The sequence below is a fragment of the Solanum lycopersicum genome, chromosome 11, assembly GCF_036512215.1.
Source record: "Solanum lycopersicum chromosome 11, SLM_r2.1".
Classification (NCBI taxonomy): domain Eukaryota; kingdom Viridiplantae; phylum Streptophyta; class Magnoliopsida; order Solanales; family Solanaceae; genus Solanum; species Solanum lycopersicum.
Window position 1 is genome coordinate 59,989,798 of NC_090810.1, and position 22,227 is coordinate 60,012,024.

General features: G+C 37.6%; 4 protein-coding genes across 6 annotated transcripts; 2 read left to right on the plus strand and 2 right to left on the minus strand.

Annotated features, from left to right (window-relative positions):
- Nucleotides 1-1,217: 1,217 nt before the first annotated feature.
- LOC101244741 (putative disease resistance RPP13-like protein 1) lies at nucleotides 1,218-8,989 on the minus strand. 3 transcript variants are annotated; one of them, XR_011212253.1, is made up of 4 exons: nucleotides 8,650-8,989; nucleotides 4,772-8,559; nucleotides 4,598-4,693; nucleotides 1,218-1,743 (listed from the first exon to the last, which is right to left on the minus strand). XR_011212253.1 is itself a non-coding variant. In XM_069290770.1 (3 exons), the coding sequence occupies exon 2, from the start codon at nucleotides 8,548-8,550 to the stop codon at nucleotides 4,786-4,788; it is 3,765 nt and encodes a 1,254-aa protein (XP_069146871.1). In that variant the 5' UTR covers nucleotides 8,551-8,559; nucleotides 8,650-8,989; the 3' UTR covers nucleotides 4,422-4,693; nucleotides 4,772-4,785. The 3 variants fall into 3 exon arrangements, 1 of the variants encoding a protein (XP_069146871.1); XR_011212252.1 differs by lacking the exon at nucleotides 1,218-1,743 and adding an exon at nucleotides 3,668-3,796; XM_069290770.1 differs by lacking the exon at nucleotides 1,218-1,743 and having other exon boundaries at nucleotides 4,422-4,693.
- Nucleotides 1,324-3,586, plus strand: LOC101253255 (dynamin-related protein 4C-like). The gene has a single exon (XM_019211133.3). The coding sequence runs from the start codon at nucleotides 1,324-1,326 to the stop codon at nucleotides 3,424-3,426; it is 2,103 nt and encodes a 700-aa protein (XP_019066678.3). The 3' UTR covers nucleotides 3,427-3,586.
- Nucleotides 8,990-14,559: 5,570 nt separating the features above from the next.
- LOC101253558 (dynamin-related protein 4C-like) lies at nucleotides 14,560-17,341 on the plus strand. The gene has a single exon (XM_069290771.1). The coding sequence runs from the start codon at nucleotides 14,932-14,934 to the stop codon at nucleotides 16,975-16,977; it is 2,046 nt and encodes a 681-aa protein (XP_069146872.1). The 5' UTR covers nucleotides 14,560-14,931; the 3' UTR covers nucleotides 16,978-17,341.
- A 436-nt stretch (nucleotides 17,342-17,777) lies between these two features.
- LOC101246990 (uncharacterized) lies at nucleotides 17,778-21,746 on the minus strand. Its single transcript, XM_010315140.4, has 6 exons — nucleotides 21,393-21,746; nucleotides 19,332-19,402; nucleotides 19,166-19,230; nucleotides 18,587-19,072; nucleotides 18,426-18,516; nucleotides 17,778-18,141 (listed from the first exon to the last, which is right to left on the minus strand). Exons 1-6 carry the CDS (start codon nucleotides 21,532-21,534, stop codon nucleotides 18,055-18,057), a joined length of 942 nt encoding a protein of 313 aa, XP_010313442.2. The 5' UTR covers nucleotides 21,535-21,746; the 3' UTR covers nucleotides 17,778-18,054.
- Between the last annotated feature and the right edge of the window lie 481 nt (nucleotides 21,747-22,227).

The window sequence follows — 22,227 nt, forward strand, 5'->3', positions numbered from 1 at the left end:
AAGTCATATGATTGTCATAGACCTAAGACCGAAGTTATATTTATATTTGAAAAATATTATAAAATACATTTATATATTAAATTTTACATATTGTTAATATTTAAAATATATTTACATACATGTAAGATTGTTCGATTCGAAAATTTTTATTTTTTTATAAATTAAAAAGATCATCTCAATTGTTCGGACAATCATACAGTTAAATAAAAATCAACAATATTATTTAAAAAAAGCATAAATCAGTTCGATTAGGTTGATGGATGCTTGTTATCTGTGGCTGAGCTAGAATTTTATCTAAGGAGCGTTAAAATATTAAGAAATAAAATCGCATAGATATCAAAGAGTATCAATATACAATATATATACATAAAAAATAATTTTTATTCTAACTACACAATGTAATTTTTCGACGAAGGGGTGCACTACTCATTATAAATTGAGAATAGTAGAAGTTTGTAGGAAAAATTGAATGGGATGTTTTCTGTCAATAATCTTTCTACATTATCAATAACTGATCTTTTGGTTATTATGAGCTCACAGCCAGAGAATAATTGGAGGGCACCTTTGTTTGAATGGCTGTTACTATATTGTGAGTTTAAATAAAATATTTGTTTTGATTGTTATTTAAATTTATTACATCATATCGTTTAAATTCATCGTAACTAACAATGAAAAGTCATATTTTGTTTAACGAATGATTTTGCGTGATCATGTCATTTCCTTGATATTCTCTTCTCATTTCCTTTATCTTACCTTACTAAGCTTGTTGGTTTATCACTCAAATTGTTGATGTGTGAAATTATGTGACGATGGAGAATGTTACAAAACTAACATTGCATTTCATTAAAACAATTTAATACGATACTATGATATATTATGAAACAATTCGTAATAACCACTGAAACAGGAAAAAGAATGGTACTGTGTCCAGGGGCGGAGCTACCTCGTATGAAGGGGGTTCATCCGAACCTCTTTTGGCGAAAAATTATATTATTTATATATGGTTAAAATAATTTTATATACGTACATAGTTGATGTTGAACCCTTTTCGGCTACTTTATTTGTCTACCGATTTTGAACCCTCTTATTGAAAATTCTGATTCCGCCTATTGACTGTCAACTGTTGGAATGCCAAACGAAAAGTGAAAACATGCAGAAGTGTTTTTTTTTTTGTGATGAAAACGATGAGTTTAGTATTATTGGGGATACAAAACACATTAAGTTTATCTAATTTTTCCCTTAATTGGAAAATCAACAGTCATTCATCATGATTGATGATTGTTAACGCTCATAAATGATCAAATAACATGTATAAATAGCCCTATGGTGAATGCATATGATCATCAAGAAAAAAATCACACATTGTGGAGAAGCAACAAAACATTTATCACAATGCATATCACGAATAATGACTCTGCTTCTTCTACTAGTGAATGTGATCTACAAGTTGTTGATCAAAAACATCTCGCACTGATAGAACCACATGGCTCTTGTGTTCCTGCACCTATTGTTTCATCTTTCAACGATAGAATTCGACCACTCCTCGACTGTGTTGACAAGCTTCGACACCTTAACATAATGCAAGAAGGCATCCAATTGCCTACTATTGTGGTGGTTGGTGATCAATCTTCTGGAAAGTCTAGTGTACTCGAATCACTTGCCGGAATCAGTCTACCTAGAGGACAAGGCATTTGCACTAGAGTGCCACTCATCATGAGGCTCCAGAATCATAATGAGACAGAGCTGCACTTGGAGTATAATGGAAAGTTAGTTCCAACTGATGAAGTTAACATTGCGGAGGCGATTGTTCTTGCAACTAATGAGATTGCTGGACATGGTAAAGGAATATCGAATATCCCTTTATCACTCATAGTGAAAAAGAATGGTGTTCCTGACTTGACTATGGTGGATTTGCCTGGAATTACTAGAGTTCCTGTTCACGGACAACCGGAAGATATCTTTGAACAAATTTCAGATATTATTATGAAATATATAACACCTGAGGAAAGCATAATTTTGAATGTTTTATCAGCTACTGTTGATTTCCCTACTTGTGAGTCTATTCGGATGTCGCAGAAAGTGGACAAAACCGGGGAAAGGACTATAGCTGTTGTGACAAAAGTTGATAAAGCTCCTGAAGGGCTACTTGAAAAAGTTACATCAAATGATGTGAATATAGGACTTGGCTATGTTTGTGTTAAGAACAGAACTGGGAATAAGTCTTACGATGAAGCTCGTAGTGAGGAGGCTAGGCTTTTTCAAACTCATGCTCTTTTATCAAAGATCGATAAGTCAATGGTTAGTGTTCCTGTTTTGGCACATAAGTTGGTGCATATTCAAGCAAACATCATTTGCAAATGCTTGCCGGATATTGTGAAGAAGATTAATGACAAACTCGCTGTCAATGTTGCTTCTCTCAACAAGTTACCACAACATTTGAGTTCTGTTGCTGAAGCGTTGACAATGTTCATGCGTATTTTGAGTTCCACCAAAGAGTCTCTAAAGAAAATATTTCTCAGAGGGGAGTTTGATGAGTATGCTGAAGATTTAGAAATGCATTGCACTGCTAGATTAGCTGAGATGCTCAACGAGTACGCTGTTGAGCTACATTCAAAGAACGTTGAAAAAAAGGAAGATTTCTTGATGGATGAGATCATGTCTTTAAAAGAAGCAAATGGGATAGGATTACCAAATTTCCTCCCTCGTGCTGTCTTTCTGAATGTTTTACAGAAAAAGGTCAGTGTGATTTCAGCAATTCCTGAGGTGTTCGTGGAGAAATTGTGGAACTATATAGAGACAGTTGTCATCAAAGTTTTGATGCATCATTTCGGTGACTACCAGCAACTTCAGTCTTCCACTAGGTGTGCTGTGCAAAATTTGATAGCCAAGAGGAAGGATGAATCGATTAATTGGGTCCGAGAAATCATTGAGACGGAAAGGCTAACTGATTACACTTATAATCCTGAGTATGTTGCAACTTGTAGTACGCTCATGGAACAGCAAAAACCATTTATGGAGATTATGAATGATTCTGACAAGCCCTCGATAATAAAGCTCAAGGAAATTGGAGAAGTTGATGTTGGGAGTCTGAGGATGAATAAGGATATTGCTCAGCAAGCTTTTGAATTGAAGATGAGGATGATCGCATACTGGAAAATCGTGTTGATGAGAATGGTTGATCATATGGCATTATATGCAATGTTTAGTCTTCGAAAGATGGTTAATTATGAGATTGAGCAGGAGATTGTTAATGAACTCATGGCATCCCATGGTGGTGGCATTGAGAGAATGCTGGAGGAATCGCCTTGTGTTTCTGAGAAACGCCTTAGGCTGAAAAGGAGTGTGAAGCTGCTTAAGGAGTCGAAAGATGTGGTGGCGAAAATCATGGACAGGATTGCTCTTCAGACTTATGGGGAAAAGGCGTAAATGAGTGTTTGATGTTTTCAGATAGCATGTCTTGTTGTCCTTGTGGCCTTAGTTCTCTTCTTTCATCTTTTTTACCTATCTACTTAGTACTCTTTTATTAAGCTTGCAGTATGTTTGTCCTCTTCGAGCATCTTATCTACCATTTACCATGTTTTTCGTATCACGATTAGTAATTCCTATAGTTTCTTGAGTACTACTCCCTCTGTCTATATTAAGTGAATTGTTGGGGGTATAACACACCTTTCGCAATGATTCTCTTGAACTTTGAATAATGACCAAACATGTACAAGTATCGATATTATGAATCACGTGGTCATCAAGACTGGATTTATCAACCAATATCCAAGTAGTCTCTACAAACTACACCTTCCTGCAAAACCACAAAACGTTTTTTGCCATACTGCAGTCATTATGATGTTCAGCAAAATGGTGAATGGATCTTCTTCTAGTGAATATCCACTACAAGTTTATGAACCAAAACATATTGCAGTAATAAAACCAAAAGTTTCTGGTGTTCATGCACCAATTATCTCATCCTTAAATGATAGAACTCGACCCCTTCTCGACTGTGTGGACAAGCTTAGGCACCTCAACATCATGCAAGAAGGTACCCAGCTGCCTACTATTATGGCTGTCCGCGATCAGTCTTTTGGGAAGTCGAGTGTGATTGAATCACTTCCCGGAACTAGCCTTCCTAGAGGGAATGACACTTGCACTAGAGTGCCTCTAATCACGAGACTCCAGGGTGTTCAAGTGGAAGCACCAACATATGTTGAGCCATGTATACAGTCATTGTAGGAAGTTTGGGGCTTTATTACCCGAATACAGATTTTTGATTTTTCAAGTCAAAAATAATATTACTCCTATTATCCTACCTCTCGTGTTAGTAATTGCAGAATCCACATTTGTTGAGCTAGTTAAAAGCATTAGCAATGCTTTTTCTCTACCAAATTGTTCTGTTTGGACCCAACTAATTCTATAGCCAAAACTATGTGTTTGATGATGACAATGACATAATTTATATTCTGAAAAGAATATTAAGCGTCATTAATATCAACGCGATACGTCATTTTTAATGATCACACAGATTTATGTATAAACAGTTCGAAGTATAAACATAGCGTTTACAGTCAATGCTAACGAAACTGCGAAACTATCTTTATTCACTAACCTTTTGCTGTCAGACCACATTCAGCAACTGTCTATAACTTTCCTATTACCACCTGAGCTTGAACTGTAACGACTTACATATATTGTTATCAGAATCCTGACAAAGAATAAAGTTTGCTAAGTTGATATCCGACAATTATTAATGAAACCTGAATAATGCTAAAGAAAAACTTACATTTGTTTAAATGATTAAAGGTATTCGTGATCAATCTCTATGTTGGAGATACGAGCAATTTCTGGCCAGTATTTCCCCTTGTCAAATTTTAGGAGTCGTTTGAGGAATGGACATCCGGAAATAGATAGTCTAGAGAGGGAAGAGAGCATCCCGTTTACTGGAAGGGATTTGAGATTAGGGCAATCATGGATCATCAGCTCAGAGAGGGAGGATGGCAGGGGGGCAAGAGACTGGAGTTGATGGCAGGAGAAGATGTGTAGACTTTGAAGAGAAGAAGATGAGTGAAGCCCTTCTTCCAGCAGTGACTGAATTTGAGGTAAATTATCAATAGATAGAGTTTGAAGAAAGGTGAGGCTTTTGAGAACTTGGATGCTTAATGTTTTCATATTGATTATGACAAGAATTCTAATAGAGGAAGGCAATTCCCAATTCTCACCAGCAAGAATCTCTTCGTCACTGCCATCATGTCTGATCACTAACTGTCTGAGACAGGGAAGTCTATGTAAACGCCACTCCTTTCGGCCGTTCACCAGTTTCGTGCAATTGTAGATATGAAGGACTTCTAAATTGAAGGGCAATGCTCCTTCAAGAAAGAACTCTATTTCTGCACAACCCCACAGTTTCAGTTCCTTGAGAGATGGAGGGAGTTGTGGCAGCCGCTTCAGCATTGTAAGGTTGCAGCAATTGAGACTTTCAGTGGCAGTAGGAAACAAAAAACTAGTAAGGTTGTGACAACTACTTGCATACAAATAACATGCTCTTGAGACCAACTCAGTTATAGAATCACATTCTTCCAGTATCAAATGCTCAAGAAACATCTCACCAACTGACGCCTCCAATTTCAATTTCTGGCAATCAGATACCGATATTTGCTTCACAGTACTGGGAAGAATGCTAAAATGTATGGAGGTAAGAGAGTTATAATTATGAATATATAATTTCTCAATCTTCACCATTCCCTCAAGTTGGGATCTAAACAGCTGAGCTTCATCAAAAAGAACTCCAGCCTTCGGAGAACCAGTAACTTCAAACCTTTTTAAACTTGTAAGTTGGATGGGTGTCTCCAAGCCGAGTTCAGGACACGTTGAAATTCTCAATTCTTTCAGAGAACAAAGATTTTCAGGCAACTTTCCCATCAACTTAGGACAATTTTCAATTGAAAGCTTCTCGAGTATAGGAAACTCTCCATTTCCTAGTACATGCCATTGCTTCCACTCCGGCATATCTTTAAATACAAGCTTCTCAAGAGAGTTAAAAGGCTTTTTAGAGGATGAAATGCCATAGAATTCTTCCGTCACCTCTGTTATTCCATGCATCTCTCCAATCGAAAGGAATTTCAAACAAGGAAGCTGTCCTAGTGCTGGCAAGGAATCACAGTCCTTGCAGTGCCTAAGTGACAATTCTACCAGCTTAAGAAACAAAGGATCAGCTAGCCAATTTGGAAATTTCGTTCCTCTATATCCGGTGATTTCGACTTCTTTTATGTTTTTATGTGGCCGTAGCTCATCAAGTATGTCTCTTTCAGTTTGTGGATTGTCGACACTACTACTTCCACTCCACTCCAATGATAACTTGTCAATATGATTCTTCTCCCTCATCTTTGCCTTCATAGCTTCCCTTCTATCTACCACATTTTGCAACTCTACAACTGACAGAGATCCATATAACTTATGTACTTCACCTAAATCTTCCATTCTCAAACCACCGCGACCACCTACAAGAAACTTGGCTCCCACTAACACTTGAAGGCTTTTTAACTTGCTCAGATGTAGCGGCATCTTCAAGTGAGAAGTGTTGCTTATGTCAAGATGACGCAAGTTAATCAACTTCTCCATCTGCAGCGGTAGATCCTCAAGTTTATAACAAGATGACAGGAGAAGTGTCTCCAAGTTATACAATCCACAAATGGAATTAGGCAACTTTCCAATACTTGTCTCAGAAAGGTCCAAAAACCTGAGGAGCTTTAATTTGATAAACAAATCATTTGGCAACTCCTTAATATAGTAATGAGACAATGATAGTACCCTCAAAGATCTTAGTGTAGGCAGTATGTTATGCAACACCCTCTTGCTTAGTGGGTGATTACAATAATTGACACTAATACATATCGGAAGCAAAGTCCTCAGCCCCTCCAATTTGTTGAGGGATGTCAACTTCTCAAACTCACCATCATTTCCCATAGAATATGACAAGTGTCGACTTTTTTCCAACATATGAGATCCTTGACTCTCTTCCAACCTGATACAAAGTTTTGAAGATGCAATTTGGGCTAAATCGTTGACAAGGTCATGCATTAAGAATTTCTCTATGTTCCACTCTGAAGGATTTGGGACCCTTTCGAATAATGATCTTGACCTCAACTCGAGAAAGTACCGACTGCCTGAATCTTCAATTATTTCATCTTCCTGTGGTACAAGACCATTGGCAACCCACAGATGAACGACTTGTTCTTTACTAAATGGATAATCTTTGGGAAAAATTGCACAGTAGGAAAAACATTGCTTTAAATGTGCAGGAAGATCATTGTAGCTCAACATCAGCGCTGGTAATATGTCATTCTGTGGCAGCTCCCATATTTCACTTTTCAAAATACGTTTCCACTCTTCAACCTCTGATTTGGAGCGTAACATGCCAGCAAGAGTCTTCAGAGCTAAGGGCAGTCCCTTGCACTTAGCTGCAATTTGTTTTCCGACCTCTTCAAGTTCTGGATGTTCCATAGGATTCATGTTTTCAAATGCATGTCTTTTAAATAAAGACCAAGAGGCTTCAATAGACAAATGGTCCATGCTAATTTGCTCATTTCCCATCATCAAGGCAACACTCTCTTTACGTGTCGTCACAATGATCTTACTTCCAACATCTCCTTGTACAAACAAATTTCTCAAGTCATCCCATTCGTTGTAGTTGTCATTCCACACATCATCCAGAACAATAAGAAACTTCTTTCCCTTTAAGTTTTCCTTCAATTTGACTTGAAGCTGATTAAGATTTTTGTGGACATCCTTTGAGTCAAATGATTCAATTTCTTGAATTAAACCTTTTGTTATTCTCAAAGCATCATATGGCTCAGAAACACAATACCAAGCTTTCAAACCAAAATGGTTCTTCACCCTCTTATCATGGTAAATCGCTTTAGCAAGTGTTGTCTTACCCAGGCCGCCCATTCCAACAATAGGAACTACTGTCAGATTTTTTCCACTTGCATCTTCAGACAATAAGCGATCAATCAAATCCTCTATTTCACTCTGCCTTCCAAAGACATCAGAATCATCAACCAAAGAAGTTGAAGGTGTTCTTGTTTCTTGTTTAGTTGAACCTAAATGCTCCTTTAAGCCAAGGCGACCAATTTGCTTTTCCAACACCTCCAATGTTTCAATGGTTTCTTCCAACTTCTCCGTTATGTTAAGACAAAAATCATCACTCAAGCACAGGTTGCAAATCCTCCAACGTTTCAATAGAGTTTCTGCAAGATTTTGATACTGACCTTCCACCTTAAGCCTCAATGCTTCATAGTTGACTTCTTCTATTAAGTTCTCCGCAGAGTCCACAGCATCTCGAAGCTCATTAAGCCAGTCGCTCACAGATGGATTTGACGCCTGCTTATTCTCTGCATCACTTAGCACAATCTGAAGACCACGCAAAGTCATTTTCAGCTTCTTTAAGAGCCGAACCTGATCCTTATGCTTCTGAAACATGTTGAGAAGATCACCCTGAGAAGCAAGCCTTTCAAAAAGAACATTCAAAGCTGAAGAGAGAAATGCTCCACCAACTACCTCCATTTCTGAAATCTGCAAGCAAAACAAGGAACCACAAAATGATTTTAAGAATTTTGAGAAGATAAATGTTTCAATCTTAAATTACTAACAACTGTATTTTACCTGTTGAATGCTAATAGTGATATGTAAACAAGAATGATTGCTCTCTCTCTCTTTTGCTAGTAATCTTACTTGTAATTGATACAACTATGTTTTATCTACAGTCTTTTTTTCCCAAAAGCAAAATAATAGAGTCTGGTTTCTTGACTATGCATTACTACTTTTTTCAATTCAATAATTGAAGAGATGAAGGGTGGAGTAAAATGGCCCCCAGGTGGGGGACTCAAAAATAAAAGAGTTTTAAATGATAAATTTCTACGCAGCTCATTATAAACGGACCTACCTTATCATGAATATGAACTCTACATTCTTAAAAAGTTCTTGTTTTTTTTTAAATAAATCATTCTTGATAAATGTTATTGTTGAATTTTGAATTTAACAGAAACGTATTCATTGTTTGAATGATACTTTACTTTCTAAATTTTGCTGGACAGAACATGTTCTTTGCAACTGTAGGTCATTCATTATAATGTTTGTCTTGTTTTGTATTAGTTTGGCTGTTGTAGAAAAGAAAAGTTGAAGTGGATATCTCCTCAAGATGTAAGCTGAATATATTTCAAAATACCAAAAGTTCCCTAAGTAACAATAATTAAAGGGAAAAAGAATATGATATACCCAGATGATATACCCCTCGTTATAAAAGTGGCTCATATCTACCTCTACTTGTAAACAAATTGCCCACATATACCCTTTTCCTCTAACGGAAATGGAAAAAGAAAATTGTTGTGCGAAATTTGAGATAATACGAGAAAATATATAAACGAGAAAAACAAGACAACAGATTTACGTGGTTCACCAATAAATTGGCTACGTCCACGAGAAGAGAGGGAGCAGTTTTATTATGGAGAGGCAAAAACAGAATTACAGAATAGGGTTTGTCATAGCGTCTATATATAGTGCTAAGCTATGCCCTAAAAGGCTTGGGCCCAATTCAAGGCATTCAACAAATCTCCACCTTGACTTGAATTCTCCGAACAGATTCTTCAGACGCACTATGATAGTGCCAGGCCTCCCCCTCTTCCTCAGAGTTGCCCCGCAGGGCAATTAACAGCTTCTGATGTTGAGCAAGTCCAAACAGTGTTGAAACTTGCTCTGTGGAACCGGCTTTGTGAACATATCAGCAGGATTATCAGCAGTTCCTACTTTCTTCACCTTGATTCTCTTCTCACTTCTCAGAAAATGATACCTCACGTCAATATGCTTGGTTCTCTCATGATGGACTTGATCCTTGGCTAGACAAATTGCGCTCAAACTGTCACAATACACCGTAGCCTGATCATGATGCAGACCAAGATCACTAACCAGCCCTTTCAACCAAATCCCTTCTTTTGCAGCCTCTGTCAAGGCCATGTACTCCGCTTTCGTAGTAGACAAAGTCACTGTAGGTTGCAAAGTTGCCTTCCAACTGACGATAGATCCTCCAAGGGTAAACACATAGCCAGTCATCGATCTTCTTGTGTCAACATCTCCAGCATAGTCTGAATCAGAATAGCCATTAACCAAGCACTGAGTATCACCTCCATAAATGAGACCAACGTCAGATGTACCTCTAAGGTACCGGAAAATTCTCTTCACAGCCTGCCAATGTTCTCTCCCTGGTTGTCCCATGAATCTGCTCACTACACTGACTGCATGTGCTAAATCTGGCCTTGTACAGACCATAGCATACATCAAACTTCCTACGGCACTGGCATAAGGGACTCGTGACATATACTCCTTCTCTTCTTCTGACTGTGGAGCGAATATGGCAGTGAGATAGATATTGGCAGCACTGGGGGTATCAATGGGCTTAGATGAAGACATGCCAAACCTCGCCAAGACCTTCTGAATGTAGCTTCTCTGTGACAAGAAAAGTTTCCTTCTCTCTCTGTCTCTAATGATCTCCATCCCTAAAATCTTCCGAGCGGCTCCCAGATCCTTCATCTCAAACTCAGCACTAAGTAAACCCTTCAACTTCTGAATGTCATACTTCTTCTTTGCAGCTATCAACATATCATCTACATAAAGCACCAGATAGATGAATGAATCATCATTGAGCCTATTGTAGTAGACACAACAATCACATGAGCTCCGAGTATAGCCCAACTTCACCATATAGCTGTCAAACCTTTTATACCACTGCCTTGGAGACTGCTTAAGTCCATATAAGGACTTCTTCAACTTGCAGACGTGATTTTCCTTCCCTGGAACTTGGAAACCATCCGGCTGAGTCATGTATATCTCTTCCTCCAACTCTCCATGTAGAAACGCTGTCTTCACATCAAGTTGTTCAAGCTCCAGATTCTGATGTGCAACTATCGCTAGTAACACTCGGATGGAAGTATGTCTGACCACTGGTGAGAAGATCTCATTGTAGTCCACTCCCTCTCTTTGGTTGAAACCTCTGGCAACAACCCTGGCTTTATACTTGACTCCTTCTGCTGGTGATATCCCTTCCTTCTTCTTGAAAACCCATTTGCAAGTAATAATCTTTCTCCCCGAAGGCTGTATGACCAGATCCCATGTCTGATTCTTGTGTAGGGACTCCATCTCATCTCCCATAGCAGCAAACCATTTTTCAGAATCAGAACTTAAAATGGCTTCTTTGTAAGTAGACGGCTCAGATGTATCTACCTCTTCAGCAACCTGCAGTGCATAACCCACCATGTCCTCAAAACCATACCTCGTAGGTGGCCGAACTCCAACCCTCCTTGGCCGATCTTGAGCTATACTCTGATGGATATCTGATGGCATAGATTCTGGAATATCAGTTTCAGTCTGTGGCTCTTGATCCTCCTCTTCAGGTTCCTTTAAATCGCTCTCGTTCTGAATGACTTGAAACTCCACATGTTTGTCAAGACTCCCAGTTTCTGACGTAGTTGTAGGCTTCACAATGGTTCTAAGCAGAGAACTTTCATCAAAGACAACGTTCCTGCTCATAATAACCCTCTTTTCTGCTGGAGACCAGATTCTGAAACCTTTCACTCCATCTCCGTAGCCCACAAATACTCCCTTTTTAGCTCTTGGTTCTAACTTACCTTCACTGACGTGATAGTAAGCCGTACAACCAAAAGCTTTCAGATTTGAATAATCAGCAGCTTTTCCTGACCACATCTCCATAGGTGTCTTGCACTGTATGCCTGTATGTGGTCCGCGGTTAATCAAGTAGCAAGCTGTACTAACCGCTTCTGCCCAGAATCTTCTATCTAGCCCAGCATTAGAGAGCATGCACCTTGCTCTCTCCAGAAGTGTTTGATTCATCCGTTCAGCTACACCGTTCTGCTGTGGTGTATTTCTGACTGTACGATGTCGAGCAATCCCTTCATCCTTACAGAATTGGTCAAATTCAGACCAACAGAATTCCAGCCCATTATCAGTTCGCAACCTCTTGATCTTCTTCCCTGTTTGATTTTCCATCAAAATTTTCCACTCCTTGAACTTCTGGAAGGCTTCACTTTTATGCTTCATCATGTACACCCAAGTCATCCTTGAGTAGTCATCAATAATGGACACAAAAAATCTGCAGCCTCCCAAAGACTCAACACGGCATGGACCCCAGCAATCAGAATGGATATAATCAAGTGTGCCTTTTGTTCTATGAATGGCCTTTGGAAACTTGTTGCGATGTAGTTTTCCAAAAACACAATGTTCACAAAACTCTAGGCTCTTAACCTTATGACCAGCAAGTAAATCTTCCTTTGACAGAATTTGCATCCCTCTTTCACCCATATGACCAAGTCTCACGTGCCATAACTTAGTCATATCCTTCTGGTGAAATTCTGACGATGCAACATGGGCTGAACCTGTAACCGTGGAACCTTGTAGAAAATACAAAGTACCACGCATGACACCTTTCAGAATCAAATTTGAACCCTTCCAGACCCGCAAGACTCTATCTTTTCCCGACCAGCTGAATCCCTTGCTGTCCAAAAGACTGAGAGATATCAGATTTTTCGTCATCAATGGAACGTGCCTGACCTCGTTCAATGTGCAGAAGCTACCGTCATGTGTTCTTATCTTGATCGAGCCTGTCCCAACCACCTTGCAGACAGAACTGTTGGCCATGAGATGCTTCCTCCGTCTACCTGCTCATAAGTCGTGAACCACTCTCTCCTAGGACAGATGTGATAGGATGCCCCAGAATCAAGAACCCACACATCTGAATGATGAGTGTGCTCATCCGCAACTAGGGCAATATCTTCTTCAGAATTGGTGTCTTCTTCAGCAACAGCAGCAGACACTGATTGTTTTTTCGATTGCTTCTTCTTCTTCGGACAATCAAATTTCCAATGTCCCTTCTCCTTGCAGTAATTACAAACATCATCCGGCTTTGCACCCTTCGACATCGGCTTATTTTTCTTTCCGCCGTTTTTCCTTCCCTTTCCGCTACTGGTGAACAGACCGGAAGGCTGTATGTCCGTACTTGTGCCGTTAGCCTTATGCCGTAATTCCCTGCTATGAAGGGCCGATCTGACTTCTTCCAGTGACACAGTATCTTTCCCAACAATGAACGATTGAACAAAATTCTCAAACGACATTGGGAGAGATACTAACAGAATCAGGGCAGCATCTTCATCCTCGATCTTCACGTCGATATTACGCAATTCTAATAACAAAGTATTCAATTGCTCTAAGTGTTCCCTGAGTTGTGTACCTTCAGTCATTCGTAAACCGAATAGACGTTGTTTCAGAAGCAGCTTGTTGGTTAGAGATTTTGTCATGTACAAACTCTCCAGCTTCAACCACAGACCAGCAGCAGTCTCTTCATCCGAGACCTCCGTGATGACGTCATCCGCGAGACACAGCATGATCGTCGAGTGCGCCTTTTCCTCCAGAATCGCCATCTCAGGAGTAACGACGGCGTTCTTGTCTTTCGACAACGGCGCCCAGAAGCCTTGCTGTTTCAACAAAGCCCGCATCTTGATCTGCCATAAACTGAAACTGTTCCTCCCTGTGAATTTGTCGATTTTCACGTTCAAAGCAGACATCTCGAATTCTCCAAGAACACCGATTAACCGAGAGGCTCTGATACCAATTTGTTGTGCGAAATTTGAGATAATACGAGAAAATATATAAACGAGAAAAACAAGACAACAGATTTACGTGGTTCACCAATAAATTGGCTACGTCCACGAGAAGAGAGGGAGCAGTTTTATTATGGAGAGGCAAAAACAGAATTACAGAATAGGGTTTGTCATAGCGTCTATATATAGTGCTAAGCTACGCCCTAAAAGGCTTGGGCCCAATTCAAGGCATTCAACAAAAATTTTATCAAAAATTTTATTATTTTTTTCTAAAAAATATAATCCCATATGAGTAAATTTAATCCTTGTCAAACATATTTTTTTTGACTTTTTTTTTATTTTAATGACTAATTTATAATTATTATTTTGATAATCAAATTTATTTATGTTTCACTAATATTCTTGTAAAACTTATTATAGATGACCAAATTTTTTCTTCGAATACGAAATTAAATTACAATACTCACAAAAAAAATAGTTTAAATTTTTTTCTTTAAACTAAGGAATGAAAGAAAAAACAAAATAAGAATAAGAAACTCAAATAATTATAATAAAAGAAGTCAAAAAATAATTTATGTATGAAAAAATTAAAATATACCTTGAACTTTGATAAAAGAATCATATATACCCCTAAATAATTTTCTTAAAAAAATTAGAAGTAACAAATATAAATTTAAAACTAATTTTTTAATTTACGTTAAATGAATGGTATATGTGAGCCATTTTGTAACGGCAGGGGTATATGTGAGCCGTTTGTATAACGGTAAGGGCATATATGAGCCATTTTTATAACGAGGGTATATCAATTCTAAATGACAAAGTTGAGGGGTATATCAGACTCTTTTCCCATAATTAAAAGTGGAATAGTGAAATTTCACATATCTTTTCATTTTCTCTATCCTAGTGAAAAATTAACACTAACAGTGATGAAATATTCTTATCTCATAACATTGGATGTGGATGGAGTGCTAAACAACTTTCTTATGAATAGCAGTAAACATGTCTCTTAGTTAAACAGCTCAGTTGTTTTGAGGGAAACAAAAGCATTAATTATACTGGAAGTGTGTGCCTCTAGATATGCTGTTCACACATTCTATTGAAGAAGTTCAAGTGTTTTTCTGATGCATTAACTGTACCTAGAAGGATGAGATCAGTATTTTTTGGGATAAAAAACCATTAAGTCCCCATGCTATTCTTTTCAAATATCATGTATAAATAGGGATACTTTGAGTTCATGTGGTCATCAAGAGTTACATTTAACATATACTAAACCTTGCCAACAATGACATCCCAACAAGTCAGCAATGAGTCTTCTTCCAGTGATCCAAAACATCCTGAAGTGGTAGAGCCACAAGGATTTGTAGTACATGCACCTATTGTTTTATCGTTCAACGATATGATTCAACCACTCCTTGATTGTGTGGACAAGCTTAGGCACCTCAATAGTATGCAGGAAGACATTAAGCTGCCTAGCAAATTCAAGCTTGGACACCTCAACAACATGCAGGATGGCATTCAGCTGCCTACCATTGTGGTGATTGGTGATCAGTCTTCCGGGAAGTCCAGCGTGCTTGAATCACTTGTTGGAATTACTCTTCCTAGAGGGGAAGGCATTTGCACTAGAGTGCCTCTCATCATAAAGCTCCAGAATCATAGTGAGACAAAGGTTTACTTGGAGTACAATGAAAAATCAGTTCCAACTGATGAATTTAACGTAGCGGAGGCCATTACTCTTGCAACTAATGAGATAGCTGGATATGGTAAGGGAATATCCAACATCCCTTTAACACTCATAGTGAAAAAGAATGGTGTTCCTGACTTGACTATGGTGGATTTGCCTGGAATACCTATGGTCCCGGTTCATGGAAAATCATCTGATACTTTTGAACAAATTTCAGAAATTGTTATGAAATATATAACACCAGAGGAAAGCATAATTGTGAATGTTTTATCAGCCACTGTTGATTTTTCTACTTGTGAATGCTTTAAGATGTCTAAAAAAGTGGACAAAACTGGGGAAAGGACTGTAATAGTTGTGACAAAGGTAGATATAGCTCCTGAAGGGCTGCTTGAGAAAGTTACTATAAATGACATGAATGTTGGACTTGGCTATGTATGTGTTAAGAATCGTATCGTGAACGAGTCTTATGAAGAAGCTCTTAGTGAGGAAGCAAGTCTTTTTGAAACTCATGCACTGTTATCCAAGATGGACAAGTCTATGGTTAGCATTCCTGTTCTGGCACATAAGTTGGTGCAAATTCAAGCAAACATTATTTCCAAGTGCTTTCTTGATATTGAGAAGAACATCAACGACAAACTCGCAGTAAATGTTGCTGCTCTCAACGAGTTGCCACAGCATTCGGGTTCTGTTGCTGAAGCTTTGGCTACATTCATGCGCATTCAGAGTTTGGCTATTGAGTCTCTGAAGAAAATTTTTCTTGGAGTAGAGTCTAATGAGTACATTGGAGATTTTGAAAAGCAATGTGCTGAGAAATGGTCTAAGTTGATTGATCTTGAATTCAAACAATTCTCTGCTGAGCTAAGTTCAACATATCCTGATGAGAAGGTAGACAACTTGTTCATGGAGTTCATGTTTTTAGATGAAGCACAAAAGACTGGATCGCCCGATTTCCTGGATATTTTGCAGAAGAAGGTCAGAGAAATTTCTGTAACTACAGAGGAGTTTGTTGGAAAATTGTGGAACTATATAGAAGGAGTTGTCATCAAAGCTTTGATGCATCATTCTGATAGTTCCCTGGAACTTCAGCATTTCATTAAGAGGGCAGTGCAAAATTTCATTGCCAGGAGGAAGGATAAATCGGTTAATGGGATACGAGAAATCATTGGGATGGATAGGCTGACTGACATCACTAGTAGTACTGATTATGTAGCTACTTACAGAAGTCTCATCGCTCAAAAAAGGAAATTTGTGAAGTACTGCCAATATTCCAAAGGATCGAAAATAAACATCGATGGATTTGGAGTAATAGATGTTTGGTTTATAAGGGGTCTGCCTAAAGATCTTGTGCAGCAAGCTTTTGAATTGAAGATGACAATGGCTGCATACTGGAAAACTGTGTTCAGTCCTCATGTGAGGTTCTTTGCATACTGGAAATTTGCTTTGGGTCTTGAAAAGTTTGTTGATGAGATTAATGATGAGGTTGTTGGTGATCTAATAGCATCCCATGGTGGTGGACATGAGAGTTCTCTGCAAGAATCATTGTCTGCTGAGATGTGCTTTAGGCTCAAAAAGAGTGTGAAGTTGCTTGAAGAGTTAAAAGAGATGGTGGCGAAGATTATGGAGTACAGTCTTGGTTCATCATGTTAGTTCACAACAGGCTTAGACTAGTGTTTGATGATTTGCCCTGCATCTCTCCTTGTCGTTGAGCCCTGCTTTTCTTCTTTCATCGCGTTTATCTATCTACCTAGTTCTCTTTATCGAATTTACAGCTACCTGTCCTCTTTCAGTTTCTTATCTACATGGTACTGTGTCATGATTCTGCAGATGTTTGTTTAATCAAAATTTTGAAAATGGAGGTCTTTCATTTGTTGTGCTGTTTGAGATAACGGTGATATCTAGGTCAACTTTTGTACACCTGACGTATTCCAACAGATAGATACATGCTATACCTCTCATATCGAAAATACCTATTACCTCTCACTGGTATTTGACTCTGTTACTATGATATCAAGGCTTAAGCAAAAAGCTACCATTTGAACCCTGTCTCTAAGGTTTACATAAAGTTCATCGACCAGTAGTCACCGCCTTGAGTGTTCACACTGCTAGTATAAAAAAAAATAGGGCAGTTCAATGCACTAAACTCCAGGGAAGGACCGGACCATAAGGGTCTATTATACGCAGTCTAGTCTTACCCTGCATGTTTCCACAACGTGAATCGTGACCTCCTGGTCTCACATGGCAGCAACTTAACTAATTACACAGATTCTCCTTCTCACACTGCATGGCAACAATATGTGTATTTTTATGGGGAAAAAAGGGATTTACAGTATTTCTTCTGCAAGCCAAAAGAAAAATCCAAGATTGAAGAGCATTTCTTCCATAAGGCAAAAGAAGACAAGATGCAGTGTGCAATATGAAGCAAAGAGACTTTCTTTCACCACAATATCTCAGGAAAAAAAAAATAGAATTAGATTGATTGTGTCACCCAAAAGAGTACATTATACACCCAATAAGTTAGAAACGACAACCGGGAGAGAGATGCCATGAAAGTTGGGTTGACTGATTATTAGTTCTAGTTATTCCCGGAAGAGTATGGAGTTTCTGGTGATCAGAAACATCTCCGCTGATGATCTAGCCCCTTCATCAAAACAAAGGTCCAAAATGACAAAGCTGAATTCAGGACATCGAAATGTCTATTACCAATGTTTTCTCCCCACTTCTACCTCATGCTCCGTATTTTGGAGCCTTCCAGAGCTTGAATGCCACTTCATGTAGAAATCTATCTGTTGGAATCACAAGGTTTGCACCATGCTGATTGAAAGATGAGAGCGCAAAATATTAGTAGGATCTGAAATATCCATGGTAGCAGACAATAACTCTAGTGACGACAGTAAATTTTGAAGGCATTTTATGTAATAGAAACACAAGAGTAGAGATCAAGCGCAAAATCAAGAATACCTTGATAAATCAGGAGAAATTCTAAGTGTTAAAAATGCCTAGTGCTTTAAAAGGAATACAAGTATAGAAGAGCATGAATCATTCTCCTTAGTTGTGTCAGCATATTTCTGAGCAATGAAAGGAACCTGTTTGAATACCTCTTTGAAATCCTCATATGAATATGCTTCTGCCATATCCTTTCGAGTGACAGCATTCTGCCACTGGGCCACTAATATGGGGCAATGCTGCCTGTTAACGAATACATCAGACGCCATCATGCATGGATGATATAGAATGGAAGTGGGAAAATCGCACTTACCTAACATTCGGTCGTGGTTTTCCTTCTTTAATTGTATAACTTTGACGAGGGAAAATAAGAGAGAGTTTAGAGTTATTCTCTTGTCTACTGTCAGCAATAGAACACAAGGAATCATCAGACTCACGAACAGCACCATAGCTCAACAAAACTGACATGTGCAACCTAGAACCTACTTCCGTTCCAGGATGTGCCATTTGCACCAAGTTACCAACCAACCGATTGACAAGATCTAAGTCTTTGAGGCAATTTGTCGTTTGACCAGCTCCAACATGAAGAATAACCAAATCAAATTGGCTCGACTCTAAGGTCTTCCCTTCTTGAAACCCCAGCAACTTGAACAATTCAGAGGCTAAGGCAGATGAATCGACCTGGTTATTAATGTTACTAATTACCTCATTGAGCTCTAAGACGGTGAAGCCAAGCTTATTGCAGAAACTCTTCAGTCTTAAATTTTCAGTGATGACAGCAGCTTTCATCCCCATAAACCTGAGCGAGAACTTTTTTAGAAAGGGCCTTCTCAACAATCTAAATAATATCATATCGATGGAAGTTCAACATGTAAAACAGGAATAGAATTACCTCTCTGATATGGTTGCTGCTACATGCTTCTCCTGAGATTGAGTTTCAGAAGATTCTTCCCCATTCTTAAGAACAAAGGAAGTATTTTAGCATAATCTATGTTAATTAAGCAAAGAAAGAAATATATGACTTTAGCAATTACTATAAACAGAGAATTGCATCTCACCAGGGCAAGATAAGCTTCACTTGCATCCACTAGCTCAGCAAATTCTCTGACAATTCTTGCATCTTCGGTTTCTGCAATCTAATCCCCAGTTAAATTCCAAAGTGACAGATAACAACAACATACCGAGTGTAATCTCACAAGTGGCGCCGGGGAAGGGTCGTGTGTATGTAGGAGGCTGTTTTCAATAGACTCTCAGCTCAAATAAAGCATATCAGAAAATGAGTATGTAAAACAAATACAGTAGCGAAGACTGAAAACAATGAAGAAAAGAACAATAGTAACAACAAATAATACGATAACTGAAGCCAAAATGAAAAATAAGAAGTACAAAAATGTAATCAGACTCCCAGCATGAACTGTAAAGTAATAACAATCTGTGCACTGTCCATCAAAACTATTTATTAAAATTTAGAAACTCACCATGCGTTCTTATTAATATAAGTACTCATCCACCCTAACACTAACCAACTGTAGGCATAGCATAACAAGAAAAATCATAGGCACCATGCTATAAAGTTGAATTTATGGGATGGCAAACCCTTCAATTTTAATTGGTTATGATGCATCCCACATGTCATCAATAATATTTAACATATTCTGTAAATTCCACTCTTTAGAGAAGTCTTATTGTTATCTAGAGGGTAAAGTGGGTGTAGGAAGGATATATATCAGCTGCCTCATAAAAGTGATCAAGGAAACATAACATCCTCCTATCTAGTTACACAACATATATTTGCTCTCAACTGCTCGATCATCTAGGATGGCTATGTACTCCACGAATAATAATTTCATTCTCAGCTAGTGGTTGAGAAAAGAAGGTGCACCAGTTCCTTGGAGTCAACTGCCTTGATGACTTTTCGATTTCTACAAGTGCCTGATTGGCTTCCTTAACAGTGCAAATGAAGAATATTACAAGGCCTTCTGTTAGCAAGTCTAAGAAATGATCTACCAGTTTGATATGATACATAAAAGTTTTGAATCATATAGATGGAAGGTGCAAACTTTTGGCTCTCCATTTTTTTGGAGTTGGGCTGTTTCATGATTAGAAAACAAAAAATGCCAGATATGATTGTCTTTCAATGTTACTGATTCTGGCATTACCAACCAAGCAGATAAATTTAACGATAACTAAACAAGATCAAACAAAAACGAATATTACTAACTCAACTCACAGTATATTTAAGCAATCAAGAAAGTATATATTCAATCAATCTTAGTCGGCTAGATGAATGCCCTGCATTTATTCCATTCCATCTGGTCCATTTCATTCCAACACTAATCAATTCGTCTTTCAACACAATTTAGGAGTTCTTATCTATAGGTTCTCTAACTAGACTAAAAAAGGCTCCTCAAAGACACCAGTAAAATGTACCTGTAACAACAAAAACTAATCTCAACTAGTCAGCATCGCCTATATGGATCCTTTACTACATTACCAAACAATTAAAGACATTTAACTATCACCAAAACGAGATTAATTAACTTCTTTTTCTTTATTGGCACGAGATTAATTGACTTATAACTCAATTCACAGAATATTACATGCTATTTAGATATGCATCTAGTATTCGTTATCAAATAACAAAAACTTCCATATGCAGATGGATCAAAGACTATTCAAAACCATGCAATTTCAACAAACTCCAATATCAAAGATGAAAAACAGCATAACCCCAGATAGAAAATATCAAAAAGAAACAATCTTGAAGTTACCAAACTAAAAAAAGACTCTTTAGCAAAAGTTGGACATAATGTAAGTGCAACATGGATGTTTTCAGTACTTTAAAAGGCATCATAACCCCACATCAAATTTATCAAAAAAGAAACATTTTTGGGATTAATAACAGGTAAAAAGAAACAAAAAAAAAATAAAGTAGGAGACTGAAGAAGAAACAAGAAACCACATCAAACAATCCTAATTCTTGCATATGCAAACTGATTTCTACTAAACAAACATGCAATTTACACAAACCCAATGATCAACTATGAAAAATAGCATAACCCCACATAAAATTTATCAAAAAAGGAACAATTTTGGGATTAAAAATATCAGACAAAGACCTGAAGGAGGAGAGTTAGGAAGAGACAAAAAGCCACAGCAAGCTCGAGAAGTAAAAGAATGGAGGTGGGTATGAGACGGGTCAATGGATCGGGCTAACCCGTCACCGTACAATACCAGTGCTCTGCTAGGCTTATCTGCCATAATCAATCAAATGTATTGGAATTGATGATAATGAAGAAGAGAGATGGATTGCTTGTTGATTATACTGAATAAAGTTTGCAACTTAGGGAGAAAGAATCTAACTTTTCCTCCTTTTTTTTTTAAGAATATTATTTAATTTAGTGTGTTTTAGATTGAATTATTTTAAATATTTTTTTTGAAAAGACGAAAAGTATTTTTAAGTTTAAAATGACAAAAGTGATTCTTTTTAGCTTCTAAAGCTAGTTTTAAGAAGCTAATTCAAACACTTTTTAAGTTTATTTTAGTATCGTAATAATATATTTTATTTGTATTTGGGGAATATAAGATAGAGTAGATTTTGTGTAAATCTCGTGTACATGTTTGAGCTGGTAAAAACATTATGTGTATAGTGTGTTTTTACTTTAATATTTGATGTCGAAGTAATTTTATAATTGTGAAATCTTAAACTGTATATATTGATATAGTTAATTGAACGTTTGTATATATTGTATACAACATGATCATATACATTGAGTTATCGATTTAACGAGTTTTTAAGCGAAAAAGTTCAAAATTATCTAAGTTTTTTATAAAATTTTTTTGAATTTATGTGTGAATGAAGAATTTCGACGTTCATATGAGAAACAAACTTATGATACATACTCTTAATCAATGGTTATGATTCAATTGTCATATATGGTCAAATATAAAAAG

What these genes read in the sequence shown, in the direction of transcription:
- LOC101253558 (XM_069290771.1), top strand. Translation starts at nt 14,932, where the DNA reads ATGACATCCCAACAAGTCAGCAATGAGTCTTCTTCCAGTGATCCAAAA.
- LOC101246990 (XM_010315140.4), bottom strand. Translation starts at nt 21,534, where the DNA reads ATGGCAGATAAGCCTAGCAGAGCACTGGTATTGTACGGTGACGGGTTA. An exon ending in TCCTAACTCTCCTCCTTCAG is followed by an intron (nt 19,403 to 21,392) that starts GTCTTTGTCTGA and finishes ATTAGATTGCAG; the next exon opens with AAACCGAAGATGCAAGAATT. An exon ending in GTGAAGCTTATCTTGCCCTG is followed by an intron (nt 19,231 to 19,331) that starts GTGAGATGCAAT and finishes TTTGTTCTTAAG; the next exon opens with AATGGGGAAGAATCTTCTGA.
- LOC101244741 (XM_069290770.1), bottom strand. Translation starts at nt 8,550, where the DNA reads ATGGAGGTAGTTGGTGGAGCATTTCTCTCTTCAGCTTTGAATGTTCTT.
- LOC101253255 (XM_019211133.3), top strand. Translation starts at nt 1,324, where the DNA reads ATGGTGAATGCATATGATCATCAAGAAAAAAATCACACATTGTGGAGA.